At 37.5% G+C, this 26,327-nt stretch overlaps 1 protein-coding gene and 1 long non-coding RNA gene across 2 annotated transcripts in view; one reads left to right on the top strand and one right to left on the bottom strand.

Moving 5' to 3' along the window:
* Positions 1–24,097, top strand: part of cald1a (caldesmon 1a) — a 69,546-nt gene extending 45,449 nt beyond the window's left edge. The window contains exons 7-16 of the mRNA XM_073853474.1: positions 892–989; positions 1,621–1,891; positions 4,198–4,338; positions 6,955–6,998; positions 9,478–9,553; positions 12,124–12,261; positions 12,356–12,448; positions 15,457–15,525; positions 17,799–17,832; positions 22,674–24,097. Of these exons, the coding sequence (XP_073709575.1) occupies positions 892–989; positions 1,621–1,891; positions 4,198–4,338; positions 6,955–6,998; positions 9,478–9,553; positions 12,124–12,261; positions 12,356–12,448; positions 15,457–15,525; positions 17,799–17,832; positions 22,674–22,687 (978 nt within the window). The 3' untranslated portion in view covers positions 22,688–24,097. The remainder of the gene's footprint in view (positions 1–891; positions 990–1,620; positions 1,892–4,197; positions 4,339–6,954; positions 6,999–9,477; positions 9,554–12,123; positions 12,262–12,355; positions 12,449–15,456; positions 15,526–17,798; positions 17,833–22,673) is intronic.
* LOC129431680 (uncharacterized) lies at positions 4,287–15,292 on the bottom strand. Its single transcript, XR_008639898.2, has 3 exons — positions 15,155–15,292; positions 12,303–12,469; positions 4,287–4,421 (listed from the first exon to the last, which is right to left on the bottom strand). It is a non-coding gene; the product is annotated as an uncharacterized lncRNA (long non-coding RNA).
* Positions 24,098–26,327: the final 2,230 nt, after the last annotated feature.

Here is a 26,327-nt window from a genome sequence, read left to right as displayed (position 1 = left end):
TTCTCAACCAATCAGAATACAGGATTCAACAGACCTGTGGTATAATTATGTCTATGTGCGCATGATCTGAGACAGACACGGAAGAGAGGGAAATCTGGAATTTTTTTTGCGCACATGAAGTATTCTTGTTGAACCACTACAGGCACATGGACTGTTTTATTGGTGTATTTGCTGCCTTTCTGGGCCTTTGATGTGGTGGTAGTTGGGTTGGTGTCCATCAGAAGTTCAAAAAGCTCTTAAATTTCATCAAAAATGTTTTTATTTGTGTTGAATGACAAAAATGTAATTCTGGAGTAAACTATCCCTTTTGGATACCGTTTACTTTTACTATTTAAATTGCTTATTGCCAATTTTTCAGGATTTCTCCCCAAAATCTTAAATGTGTCCAGGCACTAGTTTGTGCACAGTGTGCTGTGGTTTCACAAGTGTTTTTCATCCACACAACTTTCACATTAAAGCAGGATTTAGTGGTTACACATTGCGAGTTCACTGCCTGCTGCATGACTGTGAGGTGTTAATGGTAATTTGGGAAGGTCATTCTCAGGAAACCCGGTCCACCTCTTTGGTACGGCCCTGGTTCTGTGGGCAGAAAAATATGATTTTGTCAGCAGTGATTGAATCAAATAAAACTTAAAGGAAAGGAAAGAAATGTTCTCACACACCGTTTCCTTTGAATGACCCATGAATACTCCTCATACGCTTTCTTTTCATTATTTATCCACGGATTGGGCCAAATGCACCCAGCAGTTCCTGTATTGAACATTATGTTCTTCCAAAATCGTTTTTGTTGTGCACGTCTTTTCTCTCTCTCTCTCTCGCTCTTTCTCTCTTGCACACAAACATGTGCAGATCACATGAGCACATTACTCAGTTGTGTTTGTGCTTGTGTAGATGGAAGATGAAGATGTGATGAGGAAGAACAAACAGCCAAATGGAGCAGTGTGTGAGGAGAGCACTCCCAAACACAAGATAGCAGAGAGGAGCTTCAGGTCAGTGCTGATGTAAACACTTAATAATTGATTGTCTAGGCTTTCTTTTTCCAAACCCTTTGGAGTTAGCAGATTTCCATATCTGGGGGTAAATCTGTAAATCATGGCATGAGAATGTTCAGGAAGTTTGACGCGTCCCAAGAACAAGATGCAGAATGCGGGACCGAACAAAATCACATTCCACACACCTGTGTTTGTCTGTTTCAACACGTTTGAGAAATGTAAATGATTTATGACTGAACTCAAGTCAGATATAGTATAATGAATTCAATACAGTATGTGGTGTTATTCACCTGGTTGAAAATAACCCAGCATGTTCATTTCACAGTATACATGTTGCTGTTTTGAAAACTAACTAACTAATGGCAGATAAAAATGCAAGACCTGTTTGGTTTTAAGCTGTAGTAATTTAATCTATTAACAAGCAGAGTTTTGGAAATTATTTGACTGTAGTCACCTGATCCCCGAGTCCTACGGGCTTTACTCAGCTGTAACCAGAGACAGTGATACCTTAGACTTCAGTGTGCTGATTCACAAGTTGCTGTGTGATAGGTTGTTTCTTTACACGCACATGACGCGTAGATACAACCTTTTAACCTCTTCTTAACTAAAGCATTTATTTGTTTGACAGCCGTGGCAGCCTGCGTTCTCCCGAGGTGCCCGAAGCGGATGATGCCGACGGTGAGGATGCTCGTCTGGAGGCCGAGAGAAAGCTGGAGGAACTGAAAAGGAGACGAGATGAAATTGAGAGCGAGGAGTTCGAGAAGATGAGGCAGAAATCGCAGGAGGCCGAAGCCGAGCTGGAGGAGCTTAAGAAGAAGAGGGAGGAGAGGAGGAAGGTTCTGGAAGAGGAGGAGCGGAGGAGGATGCAGGAGGAGGAGGAGAGGAAAGCCAGGGAGGAGGTGCGTCAGATTAACCCATTTCCTGGTCGGGTAAATGTTTCGCTGGTTTAACCTCCTAAGACCTGGATGTCCACATATTTTGATGTTTGCACCATAATACTTACAGGGTTCCTACGGGTCCTTGAAATCCTTGAAAGTTTGTGAATCTGGGGGGGAAGTTTTTGAAAATATACATACATAGATACAGGTCATTGAAAGTGCTTGAATCTATTTTATGCAAGAAGTTTTCTGGAAAAATCCATATTACTGTGTAGTAATATCATAAAAATTCTAGACTTTTTAAGTACACGTGCTAAACTGTTCACTTTAAATGCTTATATCTTCTGTATGTGAATGTTGATTTATACCAAAATGCTTTTTTGCACAGTTGTGTTTGAGACATGAAAACATCTCGGGTTACGTATGTAACTGTTGTTCCCTGAGAAGGGAACGAGACGCTGCGTCTTGCTTGTCATACTTCCTGCGTCCCTGTAATGCCGTCTTTGGCAATATTTCAGATAGCGATATACTTGACTCCCGCGTCACCCTGTCTTTGTTGTTAAGCCTCACCATTGGTTGAATTTGATATGCACATTCAGATGCACTTACCACTGGAGGTGTCCCCAAAGTGTCACCGCAGTGACGCAGCGCGAGTTCCCTCGAAAGGGAACTGTAACAATGTATCTTTAAAGGTAACATGATGTAACCTTGCTCTCACTTGAAATGTGTCCCCACATTTAGTCCTTGAATTTGAGGTTATTGGATCTGGAAAGTCCTTGTAAGGTCCTTGAATTTGAAGTTAACTAAGGTGTGGGAACCCTGTACTTAAGTCTGTGTAGCTGGAACCTGTGGTACACAAACATGGACTAATACACTGCTTCATGTTCTTAGAAAAATATTTGGTTATTATATTTATTGGTTCTTCCTAACCCCCAAATAGCTGGTAGAAATCTGAAAAAAAAGACAAACCAAAGCTTGGGTCTTAGGAGGTTAAAGGAAATCTTGTGCCACTTCTTATGGAAAATAAAGCGTAAACCGAACCAGTGCTGTGGTGGCACCATGGATGGTACAGTAACATCACACAAGTAATACTGTGGTATTGAATCATTCATGTACCATTGTGTGATTCCACTACTATGTTCTCAGTGGGTTTAATCTATGACAAGAAGCTCAGTTTGTGTGCATTTGAGTGCTCTTCAATATTTTCAGGGTTCCCACGAGTCATGGAATGTCTGGAATATCATGGAGTACTAAAGGGTCTATTCCAGACATTGAAATTCAAGGAATTTTATATATTTTTGTTCACGTCATGGAATATCAGGGATTTTGTTGGTCGCCTTTAATTTTAGTGTGCATTTATCAAAATGTAATCCGCTTGTTGTAAGTAATGCCATTTTCGGTTGCAAGCCTCCAATGATTTCAAGTGAGACTACAATCTAAACAGCCGTTTATTGCCATTGTTTATTCATTACATGAATTACTACATTATCAGGCTTACGGCATTTCAGAAAATGAAGCTTTTTAATCATTAATAGTCAGGTTAAAGTCCGGGAATTTGACATTTGGCTTAGAGTATTTTTCTATTTTATTGACTCTGTATTTGTACTCTGAACATTGAAAATTAAGTTGAATCCAATCTATTACAATGTCTAAAACCACAGTAATGTGATTTCTGGTAGCATTGGCTTTTTAAAGCTTCATTTGTGTTTATTTAAAGCATGCAGGTTTCTAATGGTGTTCAGAAAAGCGATATTGGTTCCCTCCCTCAAGAAAACCTGTGACGTTGGTGTCAGTTATCTACCACAAAACTGCTGTATGTTCTCTGTAAACACTGAACTCTGTCATAAATCAACCGCATATCACATAAAGTTAATTTACAGACCACACGAGTCTCGAACCCAGCGCGAGAAACACGAGTGTCTGTCCTCGTGGAGGTCTGCGCTCAGCATTGTAATGCAAATGTGTTTCTTGTTGCTAATGAAAAGAGGCAGTAATGAAAAAGGGACTAATTAGAGATTAAAAGGTTGTGCTGGCGGGCCTTGCCAAAAACTGTGCAGTAAATAAAAAGGGTCCTTTATGAATCCCCAGATGCTGAGGAATGCGGGCGGCTGCCAGTTCACTAATGTTATGCTTCTATAGAGAGACATGATGGATACAGATTTTGCTATTTATTATTGTCAATTCAGGACATTTTCTGATATTGTCTGAGACATGTAGATCCCAGATCTGTCGGCTGTGTGTGTGTGTGCCTTATACGCTCGTGGTTTGGTTGATGGCTCTGTTTAGAGGAAGCAAGTGCAATGATGACTGTTTATGTTATCCCACAGGAAGAGAAAAGGAGGATGAAGGAGGAGATCGAGAAGCGGAGAGCCGAGGCGGCCGAAAGGAGGCAGAAGGTGGATGATTCGGTGGATGGAGAGGCCAGAAAGCCTTTTAAATGCGTCAGCCCCAGAGGATCATCACTGAAGGTAAGACTCGCTCGCCCGCTCGCTCTCTCTCTCACTATCAGCTGACTCGTGGGAACACTGAGTCCTCGGGATAAAGCAGTTATCTGAAATATATAATGAACTTAGTAAGGAAAACAATGTCATGATTTTGCATTTGTGAAGTTTTAAACAAATAACCCTTTTCGTTAAGTTTTACCTGAATAACCAGAGTTTACATAAACTACCATCATAACCATGGGTAATGTTACACTGTTGTTAAAAACAACACAATCAGTGTTCAGAATCCGAACATCTCTGTGTTGATATTGGAACGTGTGTTTTATTTTAACACAAATTAACACAAAATTACACGTGTTAAAATGACATCCGGACAGGGATTAGACTAGTCCTAGAGTAAAGTTTTCACTAGTAGAGATAGTTTCACGTCCGCACGCAAAAATTAAATGCGATAGTTTCACGTGTGCACGTGATAGTTTCACGTACACATGCGAAACTAAGCGTTATTTAATTTTTTCTCCATGTCCCCTTAGGGGCTCCGTAGAAAACAACTTGCACAGCCATATCTTAAAATACATCAGTGCCCTTTGTTTTGCCACAAAATGCACAAAAGTAATGTTTTTATTAAGGAATGTCTGTTAAAACTAGTTATATTTACTAATTAAATTAAGACCTAGTCCTGTCTTAAGATAATCCCTGTATGGGAAACCACTTCATAGTGTGTTAAAAGCATAACACAAAAAATTAATACATCCTTTCTTAGTACAACAAAACTGTGGTATCAGGAAAAGAAATGTATCAAATAATTTATATTGTAAGAAAATATTTGTAACATTTGTGTCATTGACATAGTTATACATTAAAGGCGGGGTGCATGATTTTTGAAAAACACTTTGGAAAAGGGAGTCGGGCCGAGTACCGAAACGCACTTGTAGCCAATCAGCAGTAAGGGGCGTGTTTGTTTAAGTGATTTCAAATATCAACATTGGCTTTCAGAGATCATGCACCACACCTTTAAGAGGTAGTTTCCCAGACAGGGTTTAGATTAATCTCCTATTATAACTAAGGCCCAGTCATGAATTAAAGTAGTTTTTACAAACAAACCTTACAAATAAACAATACTGTGCGATAAAACAATGGCACTGATATATGTTAAAGGTGCAGTGTGTAGTTTTTGGAGGATCTCTTGACAAAAATGCAAAATAATATACAAAACTATATTATCAGGGGTGTATAAAGACCTTTTTATAATGAACCGTTATATTTTTATTACCTTAGAATGAGACGTTTATATCTACATACACAGAGGGTTTCCTTACGTGGAAGTTGCCTTTTTGCACCGCCATGTTTCTACAGAAGCCCTTAACGGACGAACTTTTTTACTAAGTTATCTTCAACGGTGATATGTTTGTTCTCTATGCATTTCAAAAGCGAAGGGTGAGCTGTAAACTGAGTTGTTGGTTGCAATTTGCAACCTCACCACTAGACGCCGCTGAGATTTACACACTGCACCTTTAAGATATGTTAGTGCAAGATGTATTTAAATGAAGACAGCTCAAAAATGCATTTGAGTATATCCAGTATTATATATAAAGTTTAGTAAAGTTATATTTAGTATAGTAATACAGTTTGTATAAGACTAAATGTATTTAGACAACATTTCTAGCATCATTATTTAGGCCTTTTGTTTAAAGAAACAGTGCAATGATATTATGAGGGATTGAGATAAAGGAAAGAGTCAAGGCAGATTTTACACCCTGGTTTAATGTATCATAGCACATGCGGTAACCAACAAACCATTGCTCTGACAGATCTTACATAATTTTAGGATTTTACAATAGTGACGTAGATGTCAAGGCTGTTTTTCGACAGAAACCATGGTGAGGTTTTGTATACAACTAAACTTATACTACACCTTCCCTCTTCTGTATCATATACAGATGATTCATACACAGATGTGCTTTGTCATCTTGTACACTGTATGTATTGCATGTATCGTGTGGTGTTTTTGTTTTAGTTTTTATTATTTCCTCTACAATTTAGTTTCTTAGCATGCTTTGAATACCAGTTTCCCGCTGTCAATGGTTTTGCAGACAGCTCTTTTTCTTTGGAATCCATCTCTTTCAAAAACACAAAATGGCGTGATGGTGTTTTTGCGAGATAAAGCCCAGCTTCTCTCTTCAAGACATGAACTCTGGGGGGACGCAGGAAGGCCATTAGACTAATAGGATTACTGTAACCGCATTTTAACACGGCCGTTTCAAACGCGTCTGAGAATGGGGAATTTCCTGCCTAGGACTGTTTTAGGAACTCCCATATTCGGTCGAGGGGGGAAGTGGGTTTTTTCGGAGATAGCTTTGGGGCGTGTATGTGTGTTTGTCTGCATGATTTTGCTTGTTGCTTCACAGGAACAGCCCTTCCCCCAGTCCCACATCATATATCATAAACACAGACCACAGTTCCCATAGAGGCGGGGGGGACAAGGGCCTTTGCTTTTCCTGGCCCTATGACAGTTTCGTACTGAAAGAAACAGGCTAGTCTTGTGCCGAATAGACATCCCCGATACTGAACTTGCATCTGTGTCTTTGTATGTGCATTGACCTTTCCTAAATCTGTCCATTGTATGATGTCTCTTCTCAGATCGGTGAAAGAGCCGAGTTCCTCAACAGATCTGCACAGAAGAGGTGAACGCTTGTTCTTTTATTCCCTGTACATCTTACAGAGTTTATTCATTTTACATATTTTGTGTCCAAAGCGACACAACGTTTAAAGTGAAATGCACAGTTTTAAGCATCTTAGTAGTTTTGACAAATGTGTGAATTTACTGTAAGTGCGTTCCATAATAAAATATCAAACCAGATTTTAAAGAAAGAGTAAACATAGAAAGCACAACATACATTTGGTTTAGTTTGTTAGATGTTGTACAGTATATACTTTTCATAGTTAGGAGTTAGTGGTAAAGTTATTTGTATTATGTCAAAGCACATTCTATTATTAGTCTCAATTGTAATATTTATTTATTACATATTTTTATAATAGCTTGGTTTGGTTTATGTATGTTAACATTTTAAACAACGATAAATCATATCAACAAGTTAAATAAAATGAAATCAACAAGCAAAACAAAAGTTTTGAGTAGACTATATCAAAAAGTAGCCCTCCAGATTTATCTGTTTTGGTAGCCCTTCCTCACAAAAAAGTTAGAGACCCCTGCTATAGATGGTTTCATCGGACACACACGAGTTGTCTTGGTTAGGCGCCTGAACTTCCTGTCTGTATTTATTTATCGGTAGTGGTAGTGGCTAAACTGATCTCTGAAAGAAATACCGGTAACACTTTAGTATATGGACCAATTCTCACTTTTAACTAGTTTCTTATTAGGTTACATATTGCCTATTTATTAGTGCTTATAAAAGACATATTAATGCCTTGTTCTGCGTGACCATATTGTACATCCCTTAACCCAATTCAATACCCAAACCTAACCGCTACAACAACTACCTTATTAGCTATTAATTAGCACTAAATTGGGAGTTTACTGAGGCAAAAGTCATAGTTAATAATCAATAAGTGAAGAGTTTGGTTCCAAAACGCGATAAACGACATTTTTGAAAAAAAATGAGTTACTGCCAAAATCAGTATTATATCAGGTCAGTAGTTAAAAGTAAATTCTTAATTTTACGCAAAATCCAATATCCGCCGTGTTATTCTGTCATCTTTTCTCCCTTTTTTCCCAAAATGCGATAAACGCCACTCCCCCCTTTTTTTACAGAACGCAATAAATCCCACAGCGCACCATTCACGCAATGTAAACAAACATGGCGGCGCGCTGAGTACATGGAGTCCTAGTTTTCCTCATCTACTTTGTACTTTGTGATCAACAAACAAAACAAAATAATACTTTAATTGCATCGCTAAACCTGTGATGGTTTTCTGTGACGGGAAAGAAACGTAAGCCATCAACATCTAATAATTTCCCTGAGAGGCACTCGGGAGACGGGTGCTTGTTCTCCCGACAGCATCAAGCTTCTCATGCTAACACATTGACCCCAGAGGATCTTATGAAAAACTTACCATAATTTTACTCAAAGTCAACGAAAATCGAGCAGGACCAAAACATTTTACAGCTGATCGCTGTGAAAGACGTTAAGCGAAGACGTCAAGTAACCGCAATGACAGTGATCTTAATATGACAAAGTAAGTGTTTTGATTAATAACATTAATGCTTATATTTTTAATTAGTGTGTACAACTAGTCAACTAAATGAATATAACATGGCAAAGATGAATGCACATTTATATAGGCTATTGATTCAATAGATTTATAGCATTTTGAATAAAAACTTGTCATGGATTTATTGCATTTTGTGGAAAAAATAATTAGTTTTTATAATAAATCTTTGAAAATCAAATTATAGATTTGAATTTTTTATGTTTTTATAACCTAAAGATGCTGTGTGAAAGTTTGTAACAGAAAATAGTTGTTTTCATCTTGTCACTTTCTTGGTATAGAAAACACGTTTTTACCAAAATTTGTCAAAATGGATTTATTGCGTTTTGGAACCAAACTCTTCAAGTGTTCCTCATACTAAAGTGTTAACGAAACACCTTGTCGAATTACCTCAATTATCTGTAGCTAACATTGTATTCATTCAGTAACGTGTAATATTTAATACACGTTACATATAATATATGAATGAAGGTCATTCATTTCCTTTGTTATCAGAAATAATTATTACTCTGTTGTTATTGATTTTATGTGGAGGTCTACCGGAAGACGTGTTTAGTGCACAAAAGCGTTGCTCTTGTCGAAACCGTCAATAGTTATTATATGATGAACTACACATGTTTGAAGACCTTTGTAGAAATAACCTTGAGACTATTTTGTTAAAGGATTATTAACTATAGAAGTTAAGAAAAGTTGGTTTTGCATCATTTGTTTATAGATGCCATTTGGTTTAAAATTACAATGTTTTTTCTGGGGTCAAAATATTTTCAATTTCATATAGAGAATTTATACAATACACAAATATTGATGGACGTTAATGTCGTAATGTTAATTTATTATAACATTTCAAATGTATACTTTATTTTAAAACTTATTTGTATGTTTTTTTAAATACCAGCATGTATTGACTTGTCTCTTTGTGTTTGTTTCTGTCAGCTCGGTGAAGTCGTCTCATTCTCCTGTGGTGTCTAAGATTGATAACAGATTAGAGCAGTACACCACTGCAGTGCAGGTAAAATCATCTCCAAACATCCCTTAAATTTAAAGGAACAGTATGTAGGATTGTGGCCAAAACTGGTATTGCAATCACAAAACTTGTGGCTAAAGCTGGTACTGCAATCACACAGCTGGTGGCCACTACACAAAATGACAACATAAACATCAGTTGAGGGCTGCAACAATATCCTGGCCAGACCACTGTTGTCAGTAATATAAGTATTTGAAATAAAAAAGATTTCTTAATGTCTAGTGACATATCAGGGACATTTTATGATTAATTGATATGCATTTCTTACATACTGTTCCTTTAAGCAAAAGATAAATCAGTAATAAAGTACACAATAAAGGATTTTATAGGGGAACCACATGTATGCTATAGTCATGCTCCTACATGCACCCTATTCAGTCTACCGCCATGTTGATTCCAAAACGAGGCTGTTATGTATGGACGTCCAGCGGGTGCACTTTAAATCTTTTGTTTCGTATCAGGATGCTGATCATTCAGCCATCAAAACACAGAAAATACATCGTTTAACAAATTTCCACAGGACAAAGAACCTTAGAGAACGTGGATTGTTAAAATTTGAAGGGACATAAATCGAGATGAGAATAGCGTATTGTGTACATAATATCTGTTTAAGATATTTTAGCTAATTTTTCATGTTGTAAGCATGTTTACTTTTCTTTACAATACTAATGTAGTGTAACAATCCAATATTTTATGACACAGTTAAGTATCTCCAGTTTGTGTAGATCATAAGAGTATGTCACATGGATTTTCTCTGTTATTTGCAAGACAGGAACATTAACTTAATAGTGTGATTGACTTGATAACAAGCTATTTACATGATGTTGTGCAAGTATTAAATTAAATGTGAGGTAAATCTCCATATGAACCCCCAATCTTTTTTTGTGTGGTAAAATTGTATTAACCATGGTTTTCGTGTATTGATTACTATTAGCAAAACCATGGTTTTACTACACTAACCATGTTTTTTTTAACCATGGTTAATTTTCAAAAGGGCAACATTGTTTACAAATGTTATTTAGTTAGAAATGAATCCGGTCAATGTGCTTAAAAAAATTACCGAAGACAAGTTTTTAACGTATTCATGCCTTGCGTTTTTATAATCTTTTCGAATTGGAGACATAGTTACCTAGTACCATAGGTACCTAGTTATAGGACCAGGGTTCCCACGGGTCCTTGAAATCCTTGAAAGTTTTTGTATATGGGCGGGGGGATTCAAGGCCCTGGGAAGTTTTTGAAAATACACATACATAGTTACAGGTCATTGCTTGAATCTATTTTATGCAAGAAGTTTTCTGGGAAAAAATCCATATTATTTCCTGTGTAGTGTAGGAAAATATCATAAGCACACATGCTAAACTGTTCACTTTAAATGCTTGTATCTTCTGTATGCGAATGTTGATTCATACCAAAATGATTTTTTGCATAGTTGTGTTTGACACATGAAAACGTCTCGGGTTACGTATGTAACTGTTGCTCCCTGAGAAGGGAACGAGACGCTGCGTCTCCCTTCCAATACTTCCTGCGTCCCTGTAACACCATCTTTGGCAATATTTCAGATAGTGATATACTTCCTGACTCCCGCGTCACCCTGTCTTTGTCATTAAGCCTCACCATTGGTTGAATTTGATGTACACATTCAGACGCACTTACCCCTGCAGGAGTCCCCAAAGTGTCACCGCAGTGACGCAGCACGATTTCCCTCAAAAGGGAAATGTAACTATGTATCTTAAAAGGTAACACGATGTAACCTTGCTCTTACTTGAAATGTGTCCCCACATTTAGTCCTTGAATTTAAGGGTATTGGACTTTCAAAGTCTTTGAAAGGTCCTTGAATTTGAAGTTAACTAAGGTGTGGGAACCCTGTAGGACTATATAAGTGTTTTAAAGAAAAGTATGCATGCTTACAACATTAGAAATGATTAATGATTATTGATTAGCCAACAAAATTTTATGCAACAAAATGCGCTGCTCTTATCTCAAATTAGGTCACATGTCCCTTCTCATTTTAACCCCTTAGCATTCCTAAAAATGCCTAAAAAGGACACAAATTGTACCTGCTGTGTTGAGTGTATCTTAAAACATCATTCCAATCATAAGGATTTTAGCTTTCCAAAGATATGTGACATGTTTAGCTTTTTATTTTTGAGTTGTTGTATTTGATGAAGTTTTCTGTCAAATAATGCCTCTCACTGTACACTGGAATTTGAAGGGGTTTTAACAATCCATGATTTCTAAGGTTCTTTGTCCCGTGGAAATTTGTAAAATGATGTGTTTTCTATGTTTTGATGGCTGAAAGACCAGCAGCCCGGTGGACGTCCATCCATCACAGCCTCGTTCCGGAATCAACATGACTGCAGGTTGAATAAGGCGTATAGGTGCTATATAAGATTTAAAAGTTGTTCCCCTATTATTTATTTATTTATTTTTATTCATTTTTAGAGTATAACACAAAATTTAGTCACTTAGTTTATGTAGTTTACTTTTACGCTACTCTTCATTAACTAACTATCATACCCTATCTCTTCTTTCCTTTACTTCGTCTCTGTGATCAGAGCAACAAGGAGGTCAGATCTCCCAAATCCGCTGCTATAGATCTTCCTATGGTGACGGATGGTATTCGTAACATTAAGAGCATGTGGGAGAAGGGGAATGTCTTCGGCTCCGGTGGGAGCCCGGCATCCACCAACAAGGTTTGAACCATTCATTCTCTCGGATCTCTTTCCTGTCTAACCTCAAATGCTGAACTTTGACCTTAAAGGGTGTGTGCTCTTCCACCCCGTACAGGATGCAGCTGGGATAAAGGTGGGCGTGGCCGGCCGCATCAACGATTGGCTGACTAAAACTCCAGAGACGGGGAAGGCGTCAGGAAGACCAGCGGTAAGCCCTTGGATCTGTGTCCTGTATGAGAAAGACAGCATGTCAGCTTATAACAGAGGTTCTCAACTGTGGCCCGAGTTTAGCTTGAAAGTACAATTTACTAGTAATCAAAAATTTTGATTAGTTTGTCAGACTGGGATGTTTAAATAGTGATTATCATCAGAGTTTGTTGGGCAGGGTTCAATCATATAGCATGTTGTCTGGCGCCACCTAGTGTCAATGTCACATCAACCCAAAGACACAGCATTGAGGTCACAGCTAAAATTTACATTTGATGTTTGACATGTAATCACATTGAGGTTTTAGTTGAACGAAAACATTTAAGATTTCCCTCTCTGCTTATTTTCTGGCCTCCCGGAAATCCTTTATGCCTGATTGGCTGTTTATTTGTAGCTCAATTGGTAAAGCATTGCATAGCAGCACATAAGGTTGTGGGTTCGATCACAAGTAAAACACAAACCGCTAAAATGTTTAACTTGAATGCGTTGCAAGTCACGTCGGATGTAAGCATCTGCCAAATGCATGATGTAATGTAAATGTTATTATAAAACTATAGCTTCTATATATAATGGTAAAGAGATATGCATGCATGCTAAAACTTAATTGAAACATTTAATATGTTTTTATACATTCATTGATCTAAGCAGTCCAGCTCACAGTTCAACCCAGTGTATTGGTTGAATATTTGATCGTTGCAATGGAAACAACTTAGGTTTAATTTGTGGGAAGTTGCTGTTTTTTCAGATGATGTCATAATTTTGTGTAGACAAACTCAAATGAAGTTTGATGACTATAAGCTCATTTAGTTGAATATAAATACAGTAAGCACCCAAAACCGTCTGCTAAATCACCCATGCCTATATTAAATGAAATAATGTTTCAATGTAATTATAAACTATAAGTAGTCTTATATATAGTGTCACCTATACTACTTAAAGCATAGCCTATGCATTTACATTTAATTTTAAAATGGTTTACTTAGTCATAAGTTTCAAATGAAACAAACATCATTTTGAGTTAAAATTTAAAGGTGCAGTGCGTAAATTTTAGCGGCATCTAGTGGTGAGGTTGCGAATTGCAACCAACAGCTCAGTTTACTGCTCACCCCTCGCTTTTGAAGCGCATAGAGAAGCTACAGTAGCTGCCATCGGGAAAACATGTCATTGACGGAGACAACTTAGCAAAAAAAGTTTGTAAGGGGACCCTCTGTGTATGTAGATAAAACCGTCTCATTCTAAGGTAAAAAACACATAACGGGTCATTATAAAAAGGTCTTTATACACCCCTGATAATATAGTTTTGTATATTATTTTGCATTTCTATCAAGAGATCCTATTAAAAATTACATACTGCACCTTTAACCCACAGTGAAGAATTCATTCATGGATAATTTGACTCATCTTGGGACTGTTTTGTTACAGTTTTGCTTGTTAGAAAGCAGATTTTGGTTACAGGGTGCGTTCACACCTAATTAACATTTGCCTGCCGTTCAATATAATAACACTGACTTTGACCTGATCTGAAACCCAAACTAACCTGTAGGTGCAGTCCCATGAACAGTAAAAACACTATTAGGGAATCACAAAAATACAAAACAGAATTGCTTATACACATTTGTGACCCTGGACCACAAAACCAGTCAGAAAGTCACACAGGTATATTTGTAGCAATAGCCAACAATACATTGTATGAATCAAAATTATAGATTTTTTTAAAATGCCAAAAATCATTAGGATATCATGCTCCATAAAGATATTTTGTAGGTTTCCTATCTTGAATATATCTAAGATTTATTCATCATAAGTAATATGTGTTTCTAAGGCAGTGGTTCTCAAACTTTTTCCGCGTGCGGCCCCCCTTGTGTACGGTGCATTCCTTTCGCGGCCCCCCCAAAGAAAATGTATGACAAAAAAGTGTTCTTAAATGTAACATTTTAATTAAACAAAACATATTAAGTTATACAAAGTAGTTCTGTTGGTTATTAGCCTTATTTTTTTAGGTTTAATTACACAGAATTCATGATAAATTAATGTATTTCATAAAATGTCATAAAATTGGGGCCCCCCTGGCACCATCTCGTGGCCCTCCTGGGGGCCCCGGACCCCAATTTGAGAACCACTGTTCTAAGGATTTCATTTGGACAACTTCAAAGGCGATTTTCTCAATATTTGGATTATTATTTTTGCACCCTCAGATTCCAGATTTTCAATTATTTGTATCTCGGCCAATATTGAACTATCCTAACAAACTATAAATCAATGGAAATCTTACTTATGTAAGGAATAATTGACGACGGGCGGTTGAATTATAAGAAAATAATGCACACCCAAGTTGGTAATGCGGCACTATGCGTAGCAGAGTTTTTTAAGACATTTTAAAGGTTAGGCGTGCGGTTATTGAAAAATAATCAACACCCATGGAAAATTTCTCAGCCAATCAGAATACAGCATTCAGTAGGTCCATGGTATAATCAACATGAATAATTATGTATAGTGTATTAATAAAAATGATCCTTGTGAGTGGTTTTTTCTAAAAAAATGGTCCTTTTATTTTATTTTATTTATTAAATGAATAATCTTTATGGTAACTTTGTCTCTTTAAAAACACATATATTATAAATTGTTATTACTATATGTTTAAAAATAGTGTATATGAAGTCATATTTTGTATAGGCTACTGTAGTATGATATGAGTGATGCACCTCACCATGGCCTTTACAGTTTTCCTGTGTCTTTATCTTTCTCCTTTTGTCTTTCTTCTACGCAGTTAGATTTCCCTTTGCCTCTCGGTACTCCCATCTTCTTTCCCCCGGGCTTCCTTCATCTCCCTTTCTTCTGTTCTTTCTCTTTCCGCTGAAGATCAGGTATGATATCCACACATCTCTCTCCTCACTGTGCCCTGAGGACAGATGTGTCTCATGGATTGACGTGTGTGTGTTTGTGTTATGCGAGTTCAGTAGTTCAGGGCCGTTCGGTGAGTGATATTTCACCCTCTTCTCCCTCCTGCAGGACCTGAAGCCCGGTGACGTGACCAGCAAACGCAGTCTATGGGAAAACAAAGGTTCATCTGCTACCAAGGTAACCAGACACGAATAGTTTCCAATCAGCCGGCCCTCTCTTAGCTATTTATATCCGTAGCATCTTCACGTCCCCCTGGAGAATGAATTCATGAAGCACTTATTTGTCCAAACAACAGGCTTTGGGTATAAAAAAACCCTTTTTGGACATGTGATGAGAACCAACTACACTGTCCTAAAAATGGTCATAAAAACTGTCCTCGGGTGGTACCCTTTTAGAAAGTACACATGAAGAGTTCATATTAGTACTGTAAAGGCACAAATGTTTACATATCTGTTCCTGAAATGTCACATATTAGTACTTTTTAAAAGGATCCTGCTCTCTATGGACACCTTGGGACCATTATAGCATAATATTTTATGTTATTTCCGGACAGCCGGATGGTAACATTGCCATAACGTTGCCTGTGTGTTTTTGTTTTAAGACCTTTCCTTGTTAATTGTCTACAGATCTGACCACGTTGAGGAGGTAAATGTTATTTCATCACAAAGGAATGCCTGTGTTTGATGTACCACGCTTCATGCATTTATCACAAGGCAGTTTAGGAACTATCATTTGATGCTTTTTGGGCTTTTTGAGCTTTTCTATCACTCTTGCTCACTGCCATGAGGTACTAACAACAACCGCTAAAATACTTTACCCAGGTGTTATTAAACAAGTACTGTATGTAACCACAAGGAATACAATTTTGACTTACACTCACCTAAAGGATTATTAGGAACACCTGTTCAATTTCTCATTAATGCAATGGTGTGGGGGATGTTTTCTTGGCACACTTTAGGCCCCTTAGTGCCAATTGGGCATCGTTTAAATGCCACAGCCTACCTGAGCATTGTTTCTGACCACGTCCATCCCTTTATGACCACCATGTACACATCCTCTGATGGCTACTTCCAGCAGGATAATGCACCTGGCACAAAGCTCGAATCATTTCAAATTGGTTTCTTGAACATGACAATGAGTTCACTGTACTAAAATGGCCCCCACAGTCACCAGATCTCAACCCAATAGAGCATCTTTGGGATGTGGTGGAACGGGAGCTTCGTTCTCCATCAAATACAAGATGCTATCCTATCAATATAGGCCAACATTTCTAAAGAATGCTTTCAGCACCTTGTTGAATCAATGCCAGGTAGAATTAAGGCAGTTCTGAAGGCGAAAGGGGGTCAAACACAGTATTAGAATGGTGTTCCTAATAATCCTTTAGGTGAATGTATATATATACCACTTTAATTGGAATAATTTTTCAATTTGGTGGCTCCTCAGCTCCCCTGGCATCATGGGATGATGTTGAATTGTTTATTCGAAGCATAGTGAGAAATCTCAGCTGAAGCTCACATACTGTGTTTTGCATACATGCCATTCATTACGAACACTGGTTTTTACCTATTATATACTGTAGTATGAAAGTTGCCTATTTTAGATGCAAGTCCTAAGTTACTCCTTCTGCACAAATTGAGTCTTTGCTAAGCTCCGCCCCTTAGTTATTAATGACTCGGATGCTTTAGAGAAAGTCTATATCTACTTGCATAAGTAAAAGCGCATATTGCCCCTATGATACTGTAGGTCAATAACCTAATGAAAGCTTAGCAAAGGGTTAATTTCACCTTCTCACCAATCACTCCTTTACAAAGGACCTATTGTGAAAGCGTCTATTTTAACACTGGCATGGATGTTGCACACGGCTTTGGTTGACCAAACATGGCGGTGGCACCGGCACTTCACGAATAGAAACCTATCATGATTCCCATCTCGTATGAAGCCGCATTTTATACGGGGGTGACGTTCAACAGATCAAACACACAACAATGCTGGTGTATGTGGCTGTAGTGGGGGTGAAGGGTACTGTTGTATCTACTTCTGGATGCTCAATGAAGTGTCAAAACCAGGCCAAGGCCGTGGTTAACCTCAGACTGAAGTTCTGGCCCGTAGCCTTTGTAGGCTGGTGGATGGTGACGTATGAAGCCTAATGAAGGGAAATCTGTGGTCGTAACCGCGTCGATGTTACCAAAACCAGCAGTGCTATTTGGTCAGGGCTGGAAAGAATGAAGGGGTCCACTTGGAGTGTTATATGAAACCACGCTACGCATATTACCGTTACTGTGCACACGGCATGTCGGCCACAAAAATCTTTGCTGATGATTTTGCACAAAATACGAGAATGATTGTTAAAAAAGCAAATGTGAGGTGTCATATGAATGCATAAGTGGAATATCAGACATGGGCCAGAGAAGCTTTTGCTTATGCGTATATTCTTCTCTTTCTTTTTGTAGACGAGCAGAGGAGAGACGAAATCCGTCACCAACGGTAAGTTTAGTTAATGCTTGAATTGCGCAAACGCAGATCTTACAGTGTTATCCAGGCACAAACATGAATTCGAAACCGTTGTGCTACTTGACACAGTCACAGCCTATCAACAAAATGAAAAACAGGTGCAGAGATAAAAGCCAGGTTTGGAGAAGAAGTCTGATCTTGCTAATGCATCTCGCCATGGCACAGTGTAAGATTTATTGCGAAAGTGAGGTCAAAATAAAGATCCTTCTGTGAAGGACAGGTCTAGCCATCTTTTGCGTCAATGCCTAATATATAAGCACACGCTTTCACAACACACAACACAGTTCAATGCCTGTGCCTCAGCCAATACAAAAGGGTCGCTGCATGCTCTTCATCTACCGGCTGTGGTGTTTTTAAATGCCTCTTTGGCATTGTGTTCTATTTTAATAACAGCCCATTTGTTCCTTTGGAAGGGAACGCCGTGGCCTTCAAACATAGCTAGCGTTTTTTGGGCAACGAGCAACGGGTCGTTTTTTTAGTTTGCCTTGAATGGCCCCCCATGCACACACTGATCTGCATTGTGAGCGCCAGCACAATTAAAGCAGCTTGTCTGTCACATTACGGCGTGGGGCGTAAGATTAGCACGTTTCGCGTGTAATATGGAGAACTGCGTGTCGCTCTAAAATGGTCATAAATGTGTGTGAACTTTAGATTAGGAAATTGTTACGCTTAAGTTTAGCTTTGGGTTACAACACACGCTGATTCATACAAAGCGTGCTATGAATACACGCCAGTAAGCGCACAAACATTTTAATGCTCTCAGATTCTCAGTCAAGGCCATTTACACCATTTGTTTATAATTGGCTTAAATGAAGCAACCATTTCGACATACAGAACAAAGTAGAACACCGCAAAACAATAACAATGTAAACCATGATAAAATAGATCAAAGGGTAACACTTTATTTAATAAGGTTGACCATGAACTAACAATAAACATGACTTCTAAAGCAATTAATAATCTTAGATCATGTTAATTACAGCATTACGAAGACATTTTTAATTCTTAACATGAGTTAATGCACAATGAACTAACATAAACAATTGCCATTAACTAAAATTAACAAATGCAAGCTTATTTTAAAGTGTTGCCGGATAAAGAGCCGTGTATACTTTTTTCCGCGCAGCTTTTAAAGAATATACTCATTGCGCGGATGGCCGTGTTCGCCGCGTACCCAATAAAAATTATTTTTTATTTAATTTATTACTCTACAAGGCCGTCAGGGCAGAACTGACATTTACAGTGCATTAAAAAATTTATGATAGATGAAGAAAAGTAGCCGACCCACCATTGCAAACAATGTTTAGCATAAACAACAAGAAAACAAAATATAGCTGCAAGCAGCGATACGGGGCCAAGCACAATCAGCGCAATGAGCACCCAAAGCACAGCCAGAAAGATACAACTTATCAATCACTCAGGGCGCATTGAGCACCCAAGGTGCATCAAGAACACAAGGCACCGCAAAGAACCCAAAGCGTAGCAATGACAGAGCAGAACCACCGCAGTGCAGAGCAGCAACAGAAAACATGGCAAAAATAGAACATATGTGAACTACAGACAGGTCAAAAAGAATAGGTGAGAAAGAACAAAACTATAATAGAAGAAATTAACACCTGGCTCAGGTGGGATTCGAACCCATGAACTCAGGATCTCTATGCAACGACTTAACAGATGCGCCACTCAGTAGACACAGCTAGCAGCAGAAAAGAGCTTACATGCCATACAAAGAATTCAGAAGTTATAAGCAGTTCTATAAGAACTGTTATAGTTTATACCCCTAGGTGGCGCTGTTCTCTGATTTCCTCAGGACGTCATGCGGAAGCTCCCTACCGATTTTTGCGCCGATATATCCGATACTTCAAAAGTTATAGCAATTTATCACAGATTTCAAAATGGCGGACAGGCGGTTCGGTCAATCCCGGCATAATACATATCGGCAGATGCGGCATGAGCCAAGGAATCCGTAGACACCAAGATCATAATTTTCTGACAAACGATTCAGAAGTTATGCGCAAAAATAGCCTTTTTTCCTATCTCATGACCCATAGGTGGCGCTGTCACCAAATTTGGCATGGACCCCCATTTCATGGTCGACATGAAGCGTACCAAATTTCATCTCGATTGATCAAAGAATGACCGAGATACAGCCTCAGAACCAATTTTGCGTCAATCTCGTTAAGTTCGCGCATTAATTACTTTTGAATAAAGAAAAATATCAAAATTCTGTTCAGTCATTTCTATGCGGCTCACTCCAAAGATCACATGTGCCAAATCTCATAAGAATTGAACCAAATTTGAAGGAGGAGTAGCGAAAAAAACGAAATACTGTACATTTCAAAATGGCCGCTACTGTAATGGGTGGAGTCTTACTGTAAGGTATTAAAAACAATAAGCATGAGGAGAGCAATCATGTGTACTAAGTAGAATTTTCATAGAGCAAATGGATCACGAGTTATAACCATTTGAACATTGAATTTTTGAGATGATGGTGGCGCTATAGAGTTACTGCTAGAGACCCCATTTTTGGCCAAATGACTATTTATGACCACCACTACAACTGTGCCAAATTTCATCATTTTCCTATATACGGTTCATAGGGCTGCCATAGACTCCCATTGGGGAAGATTAAGATTAAGATTAAGAAGAATAATAATACTAACAGAAACAATAGGTGCCACAGCACCATAGGTGCTTGGCCCCTAATAACATGAATCAAATATTATGGTGACGAAAATGCTCCAAAGCTTTCTGTTCTTGGAACAATTGAAAATGAAATAAAGACGATGGTGTGTGAAACACTGTCTATTGTTTGTAGTGGAGTGTCCTGTCTCAATATTTTCACGCGCATGCGCTGTTGTACGCATACTGTCTGCGTGGTCTCATATTTGACCTGTGACGAAAATGCTTAGTATTCCTTTGGCTTTAGTTATTCACAAACAATTATTTCGAAAGTTTTCATTTCATAAGAAGGTTAGTCTGTCAAAATGATTTGACATTTTTGTTAAAAACAATATAATATATTATAAATACTATATTTTAAAAATTGCTTTAAAGGATTAGTCAATTTACTAAAAAAAACCCCGATAACCCACTCACCACCATGTCATCCAAAATGCCGATGTCTCTCCCCGCTCAGCCGAGAAGAAACTATGCTTCCCGAGGAAAACATTCCAGGATTTTTCTCATTTTAATGGACTTTAATGGACACCAACACGTAACCGTTTAAAATTGCAGTTTCAAAGGACTCCAAACGATCCCAAACTAGGCACAAGGGTCTTATCTAGCGAAACGACTGTCATTTTTGACTAGAAAAAAATCTACATTTTCTTTTTACACAATAACAACTTTTAAACTACAACTTCTCATCTAACTCCGGTCGTGCGACGCCCCAGCGCGACCTCACGTAATACGTCATCACGCCGAAAGGTCACGGATGACGTATGCGAAACTACGCCCCAGTGTTTACATGTGTGGAGAAAGAGGACCGTTCTGACGTTGTTGTATGTGAATGATAATAATTAATGTCTTTTGTGTCAGTTTTTTTGTTTTAAATGGTCCGCAAATGTGCGTTTCATATATGTAACACGTGAACTTTCCACGGCATTACGCAATTACGTGAGGTCGCGCTGGCGCATCACAGGATCGGAGATAGAGGAGAAGTTGTGGCTTAAAAGTGCATATTTTTTTATTTTTCTTATCAAAAATGACAATCGTTTCGCTAGATAAGACCCTTATGCCTCGTTTGAGATCGTTTAGAGTCTTTTGAAGCTGCAATTTTAAACTGTTAAGTGTTGGGGTCCATTAAAGTCCATTAAAATGAGAAAAATCCTGGAATGTTTTCCTCAAAAAACATAATTTCTTCTCGACTGAACAAAGAAAGGCATCAACATTTTGGATGACATGGTGGTGAGTAAATTATCTGGATTCGTTTTTTTGTTAAATGGACTAATCCTTTAATAGCAATACCATAGAGCCGTTTTTTTTAACTGTAGGTCGGGAATTACAAAAAACTGTTTAGTTCAACCAACGACAATTATTTTTATATGATACTCCATATGGTATTATACATATATTTATTACACAGCACTCTTAAATGCTTGACAGTCGCGACATTTCAAGTTATGTTATTCCCAGATAACAACCGCCTGAAACCAATAACACACGGCTGCAGATCATTTTGACAAGTACAGTTTAATATTACACAAAAATGTAATAAAAATGTTTTTTAGTAACCTACTTGACATAAAATCTACAAGTGATTAAACCAAATAGTATGTTTGTGACATTTAAATGTCTTGTCTTAACTTAAAACTGAACCTAAATGGGTTTTTCTCGCGGAAGGTCTGCGTGAGCAAATAAAATATTTCAAATCAATATTTAATGTTCCTTACTCTATTTAAGAGGTAATATCCATGTAATAAGCGGGAAAATGTATAGGCAGCAGGTTTTCATCACGAAATAAGCTCTTTTACTGTGATACAAGATACAATTTTAAATTAAATTTGATTTATATAGCGCTTTTCACAGTTGTTTACGATCACACTGATCACACTGTCAGAGCTTATTCCTGCATAAACAACCTGCTGTTTATACATTATCACTTACATAAAGTATTATAAACTTACATTTCATTAATAAAATGACAAGGGAAATAAATAAACCTATAAATTGTTCGTTTCATCACATTTCGATTATACATATTTAAGTGGGTCGCGAAATGAAAACTTTGTGACCCCCCTGCCATAGACTATGATGTTCACATTTTTAGTATGCATTTTTTTGTAATTTTGTCATTTTCTTTTTCTTTACAGGAATGGGCCATTAACCCTTCAACGATGCCAGAGAGGCAGGGACCAAGACAATGCACAACACTTCTTTTTAAAACTTAATAATACCAAAAAATACAAGCATTTTATACTGCCCAGGAATGTCTATGTGAGTAGATACAGTATAAAAGAGAAAGAAAAGTATATATTTTATCACTGTTTTCACAGTCCTACGTCTTGCACCCACTTTAATGTCGTGCCTTTGCGCGCGACGTCCTTTGATATGAAATTTAGGCTGTAAAGATTTGACTCTATTGTTTAGATGACAATATTATAAAAAGCAGCCATCTCTGAACATTCCAAGATTCCTTATGTACAAGGAGTAACAACATTCCAAAACCATTTCTTTTGTCAAATCTCAGTTAGTCACACCTTTCACCTGTTAATTTATAACTAAAGCAAAGCTTCACATCGCATTTCATATTCGCCTGTTTTGAATATGAGCACCAGTAGAGTAGCTGTATTTTGTACTTTTTTGTCGTAGCGACACTTTTTTTTAAATGCTCTTAATAATATATGTTAGCACATAGTGTACGTTTTTGTAATTAACTATATATTGTACTGCTTGATACAATATTGCGCTCAATATTATTTTATATCGATTCAGCAGAAGACCATTATAGTCTTATCATTATCAATTATTAGCTTTTTTTACTCTTGGATACACTGGTCTAAAGTTTCTTTGTGACCATCTTTCTAAAAGTGTTAATAACTATGTGTCTGTATTCACAAAGGCAGTTAGCAACTGTTTTTTTTTTTTTAGAAATCTGAACAAAGGGAACGTGCACTTTTTGGCCTAAATCATATATTTGATATGACATATTTGCATATGATGCACAGTCAACTAAGACTTTTGGTCACTAATGCAAACCCTGCTGAAAAGACCCAGCATGATCTGACATGTTGTTTTTGCTTGGTTAGTGCTTGCTGGTGTACCCGCTTATCTTTGGTGAAGCATAGCTGGTTGACCAAAACATGACATGTTTGTGACCAGCAGCTTTGGTCTTTTCAACAGAGAAAGGTCAAAATTAAGCCCAATTCACGTTGTGTGAATGATTCATTTTTTGAAATCTAAAATTGCGATGTTGACCACTTATATAGCATTTGTTATTTGTTGTCCTCATTTAAACGTTTTACATGTATCACTTCTGACACTTCCGTCAGATAAAGATTATACATTTCTGACGACTCAAGTTGACGTTCATGTTCGACGATTCTGTATTCTGCTTGTATTTTTGACAATCATCTTATGTATTGTTTCTGAATAACACTATGCAAGTCGCACCACCTTTAATTCCAGTAACCTTGTTAAATCTACGACTTATTGTAGCCAACAGTTTCTTACGAAACAAATGTGTGAACCATATATCATGTCTCAGCAACCACAATAAAGAGATCCATGAAAACACTGTGATGAAGTTAAGGTTTCATGCTATGCCGTACCTAACAATAGTCTCAGTTCCACCAGCCAATCGGAGCTAAGCTCTGATCTCACGTGATCTGGCAGGACTGTATTAGGTGAGCTTTGGGGTTGGTTTGAAACTGTCTGGACCCTCGAGATAAGATCCCATTTCTCGTTCTCTCTTCTTGGTGACATCTCAGGTAAGAGACGCACGCTGATGAACCCTGTAACCATTTTGTTAATGCGTACAAAAGTTACTAATATCTACAGAAATGATTGCATGCCCATTGGACTTCAGTATAATTTCTATATAATGTGAAGAATCTCGGATCTGATTCATATCATTGGCAACGTAACGCTCATCTTCTTCGCCAGAGAGACTGCCGGTTTGCGTGCTTTGGCTTTTTCACTTAATGCGGCTTAATACAGAGAGCATCAACAGCAACATTCCTGCCACACTCAACCTTTTAGTTGGAGTAAAAGTGGCTCTTGGTTATTAACCTAAAAAAACAATATTGAGACGGTTAATCTGCTGCAAAGACTTGGTGCATTTGGAGAGCCTGGGTCCTCAAATATCTTGCTGTTGCCTCCATGTGCTCATTATCACAAGGATTGGAGTTCAAATGAAACTTTATCCAAGTTGATCTCTTGTTAATGAGCCATTAGTTCGAGTACCTTTGCACAAAATTGGGTAAAGACCTCAAAAGCCATAGGGCTTACTACTGTATATATGCTATATTTTTACAATTGGATAAAATAATTTCATGACATCAGAAACAAATATCAAAACAAACAGCTATTAAAGTCAGGTTCACTGCATGTTTGCAACAACTTTAACCAATTGAACCCGATGGAGTCACTTCACGCAGGTGTCCTTGCAGCGTAACCATTGGGATGTTTTTGTTAAATGTTTTGCTTGATAAAATACATTAGGTGTACAAAGGCATTTCAAGATAATTAAATGGCAAAATTGTAATAGGTGCTGTGCATGGAACAATAACCAGCACAAACAATGTGAGTTTCAAAAATAGATGACAAGGACACATGTGGTCTTGATTTAAACGCTGAATGAGTGGCGGGGCTGGGTGAGATCAGCCAAGTTCATTGTTTGGAAAAGCATGCAACACCTGTTCCCAACCAATCTTTATTATTGGCAACAATAGCCACCTCCACTCATTCATTACATGTTTCAAGTGTGACAGTTTGTATCCTGCTGGACGTGTTTAGCCTTGAGAACATCTTTACTTTTTATTTATTCACTGTAAAAAAAAATTAACCTAATATTTTAAGTTTTGACTTGTCGCAAGTTGACGTTACTTACAAAAACAAGTTGAAATAAAGTAAGATTTAATATAATTTTTTACCGTGTGTAAAAAATGTCAAGTGTTCACTGGCTAATGTTCAACATACAGAAACAGAATAAGCAAGAACAGATTTTGAAATGTTTGTGTAATACAGGCTTAAGTCTCTTTATAAGATTTGACAAATCATAGTTGAATTTCAATCATTGATTTCAATCTTTGACATGATCTTTCTCAGTTAATATTAAAAATATCAAGGTTATATTTTCACAGAATGTTCTTTACATTATGTAAGATGGTTTTGTGTAGAAAATAATAAATAAAAAAGTGACTTGAGCTGAGTTTCCAAAGACTGGGTCACATAGACCAGATCAACCTCTCTTGTTTTTACATTACACTGTAAAAAATACTTTTGTAAAAAAAATGTGTTAAATCAACTCAGATTTACAAGTCGTGTCAACAGAGATGAGTTGGCCCAACTTATAAAATATAGTTGAGAAAAGTCAACTTAATTTTATAAGTTATAACAACTCACCTGTAGTCAAGATAAATAATAGTAAGTTGAAATGATTCAACAAAACATTTGGGGCGGCAAAGTATTTTTTACAGTGTAGTAAATGCTTATTGTTCAGCAACTTGGAAAAAATCTGCACTCATAAGCAGGATTGATTTATTTACCAGGTATCAGATAGTCATGTCTGACACAGAGGACATCGGAGAGGAAGAAGTGCAGTACGTATGACCTCATGACCTTTGACTAATTGTAATCTTTTAAGGGCTGTGTTCAGAATACAAGCATACTACTTACTAAATACTGTGCAGGGTAAACTGTACACTGTCTGCTATGTTCAACAAAATGTTGTGCTCAGGTTGCACATGAATATTGTTGTTAACTTGGCAATTCATAGTGATTTTTCAATTTCAATTATTTTTGTG

The sequence above is a fragment of the Misgurnus anguillicaudatus genome, chromosome 1 (genome assembly GCF_027580225.2).
Source record: "Misgurnus anguillicaudatus chromosome 1, ASM2758022v2, whole genome shotgun sequence".
Taxonomy (NCBI): domain Eukaryota; kingdom Metazoa; phylum Chordata; class Actinopteri; order Cypriniformes; family Cobitidae; genus Misgurnus; species Misgurnus anguillicaudatus.
Note: the sequence above shows the minus strand (reverse complement) of the source record. Positions and strands in the feature narration are given on the sequence as shown.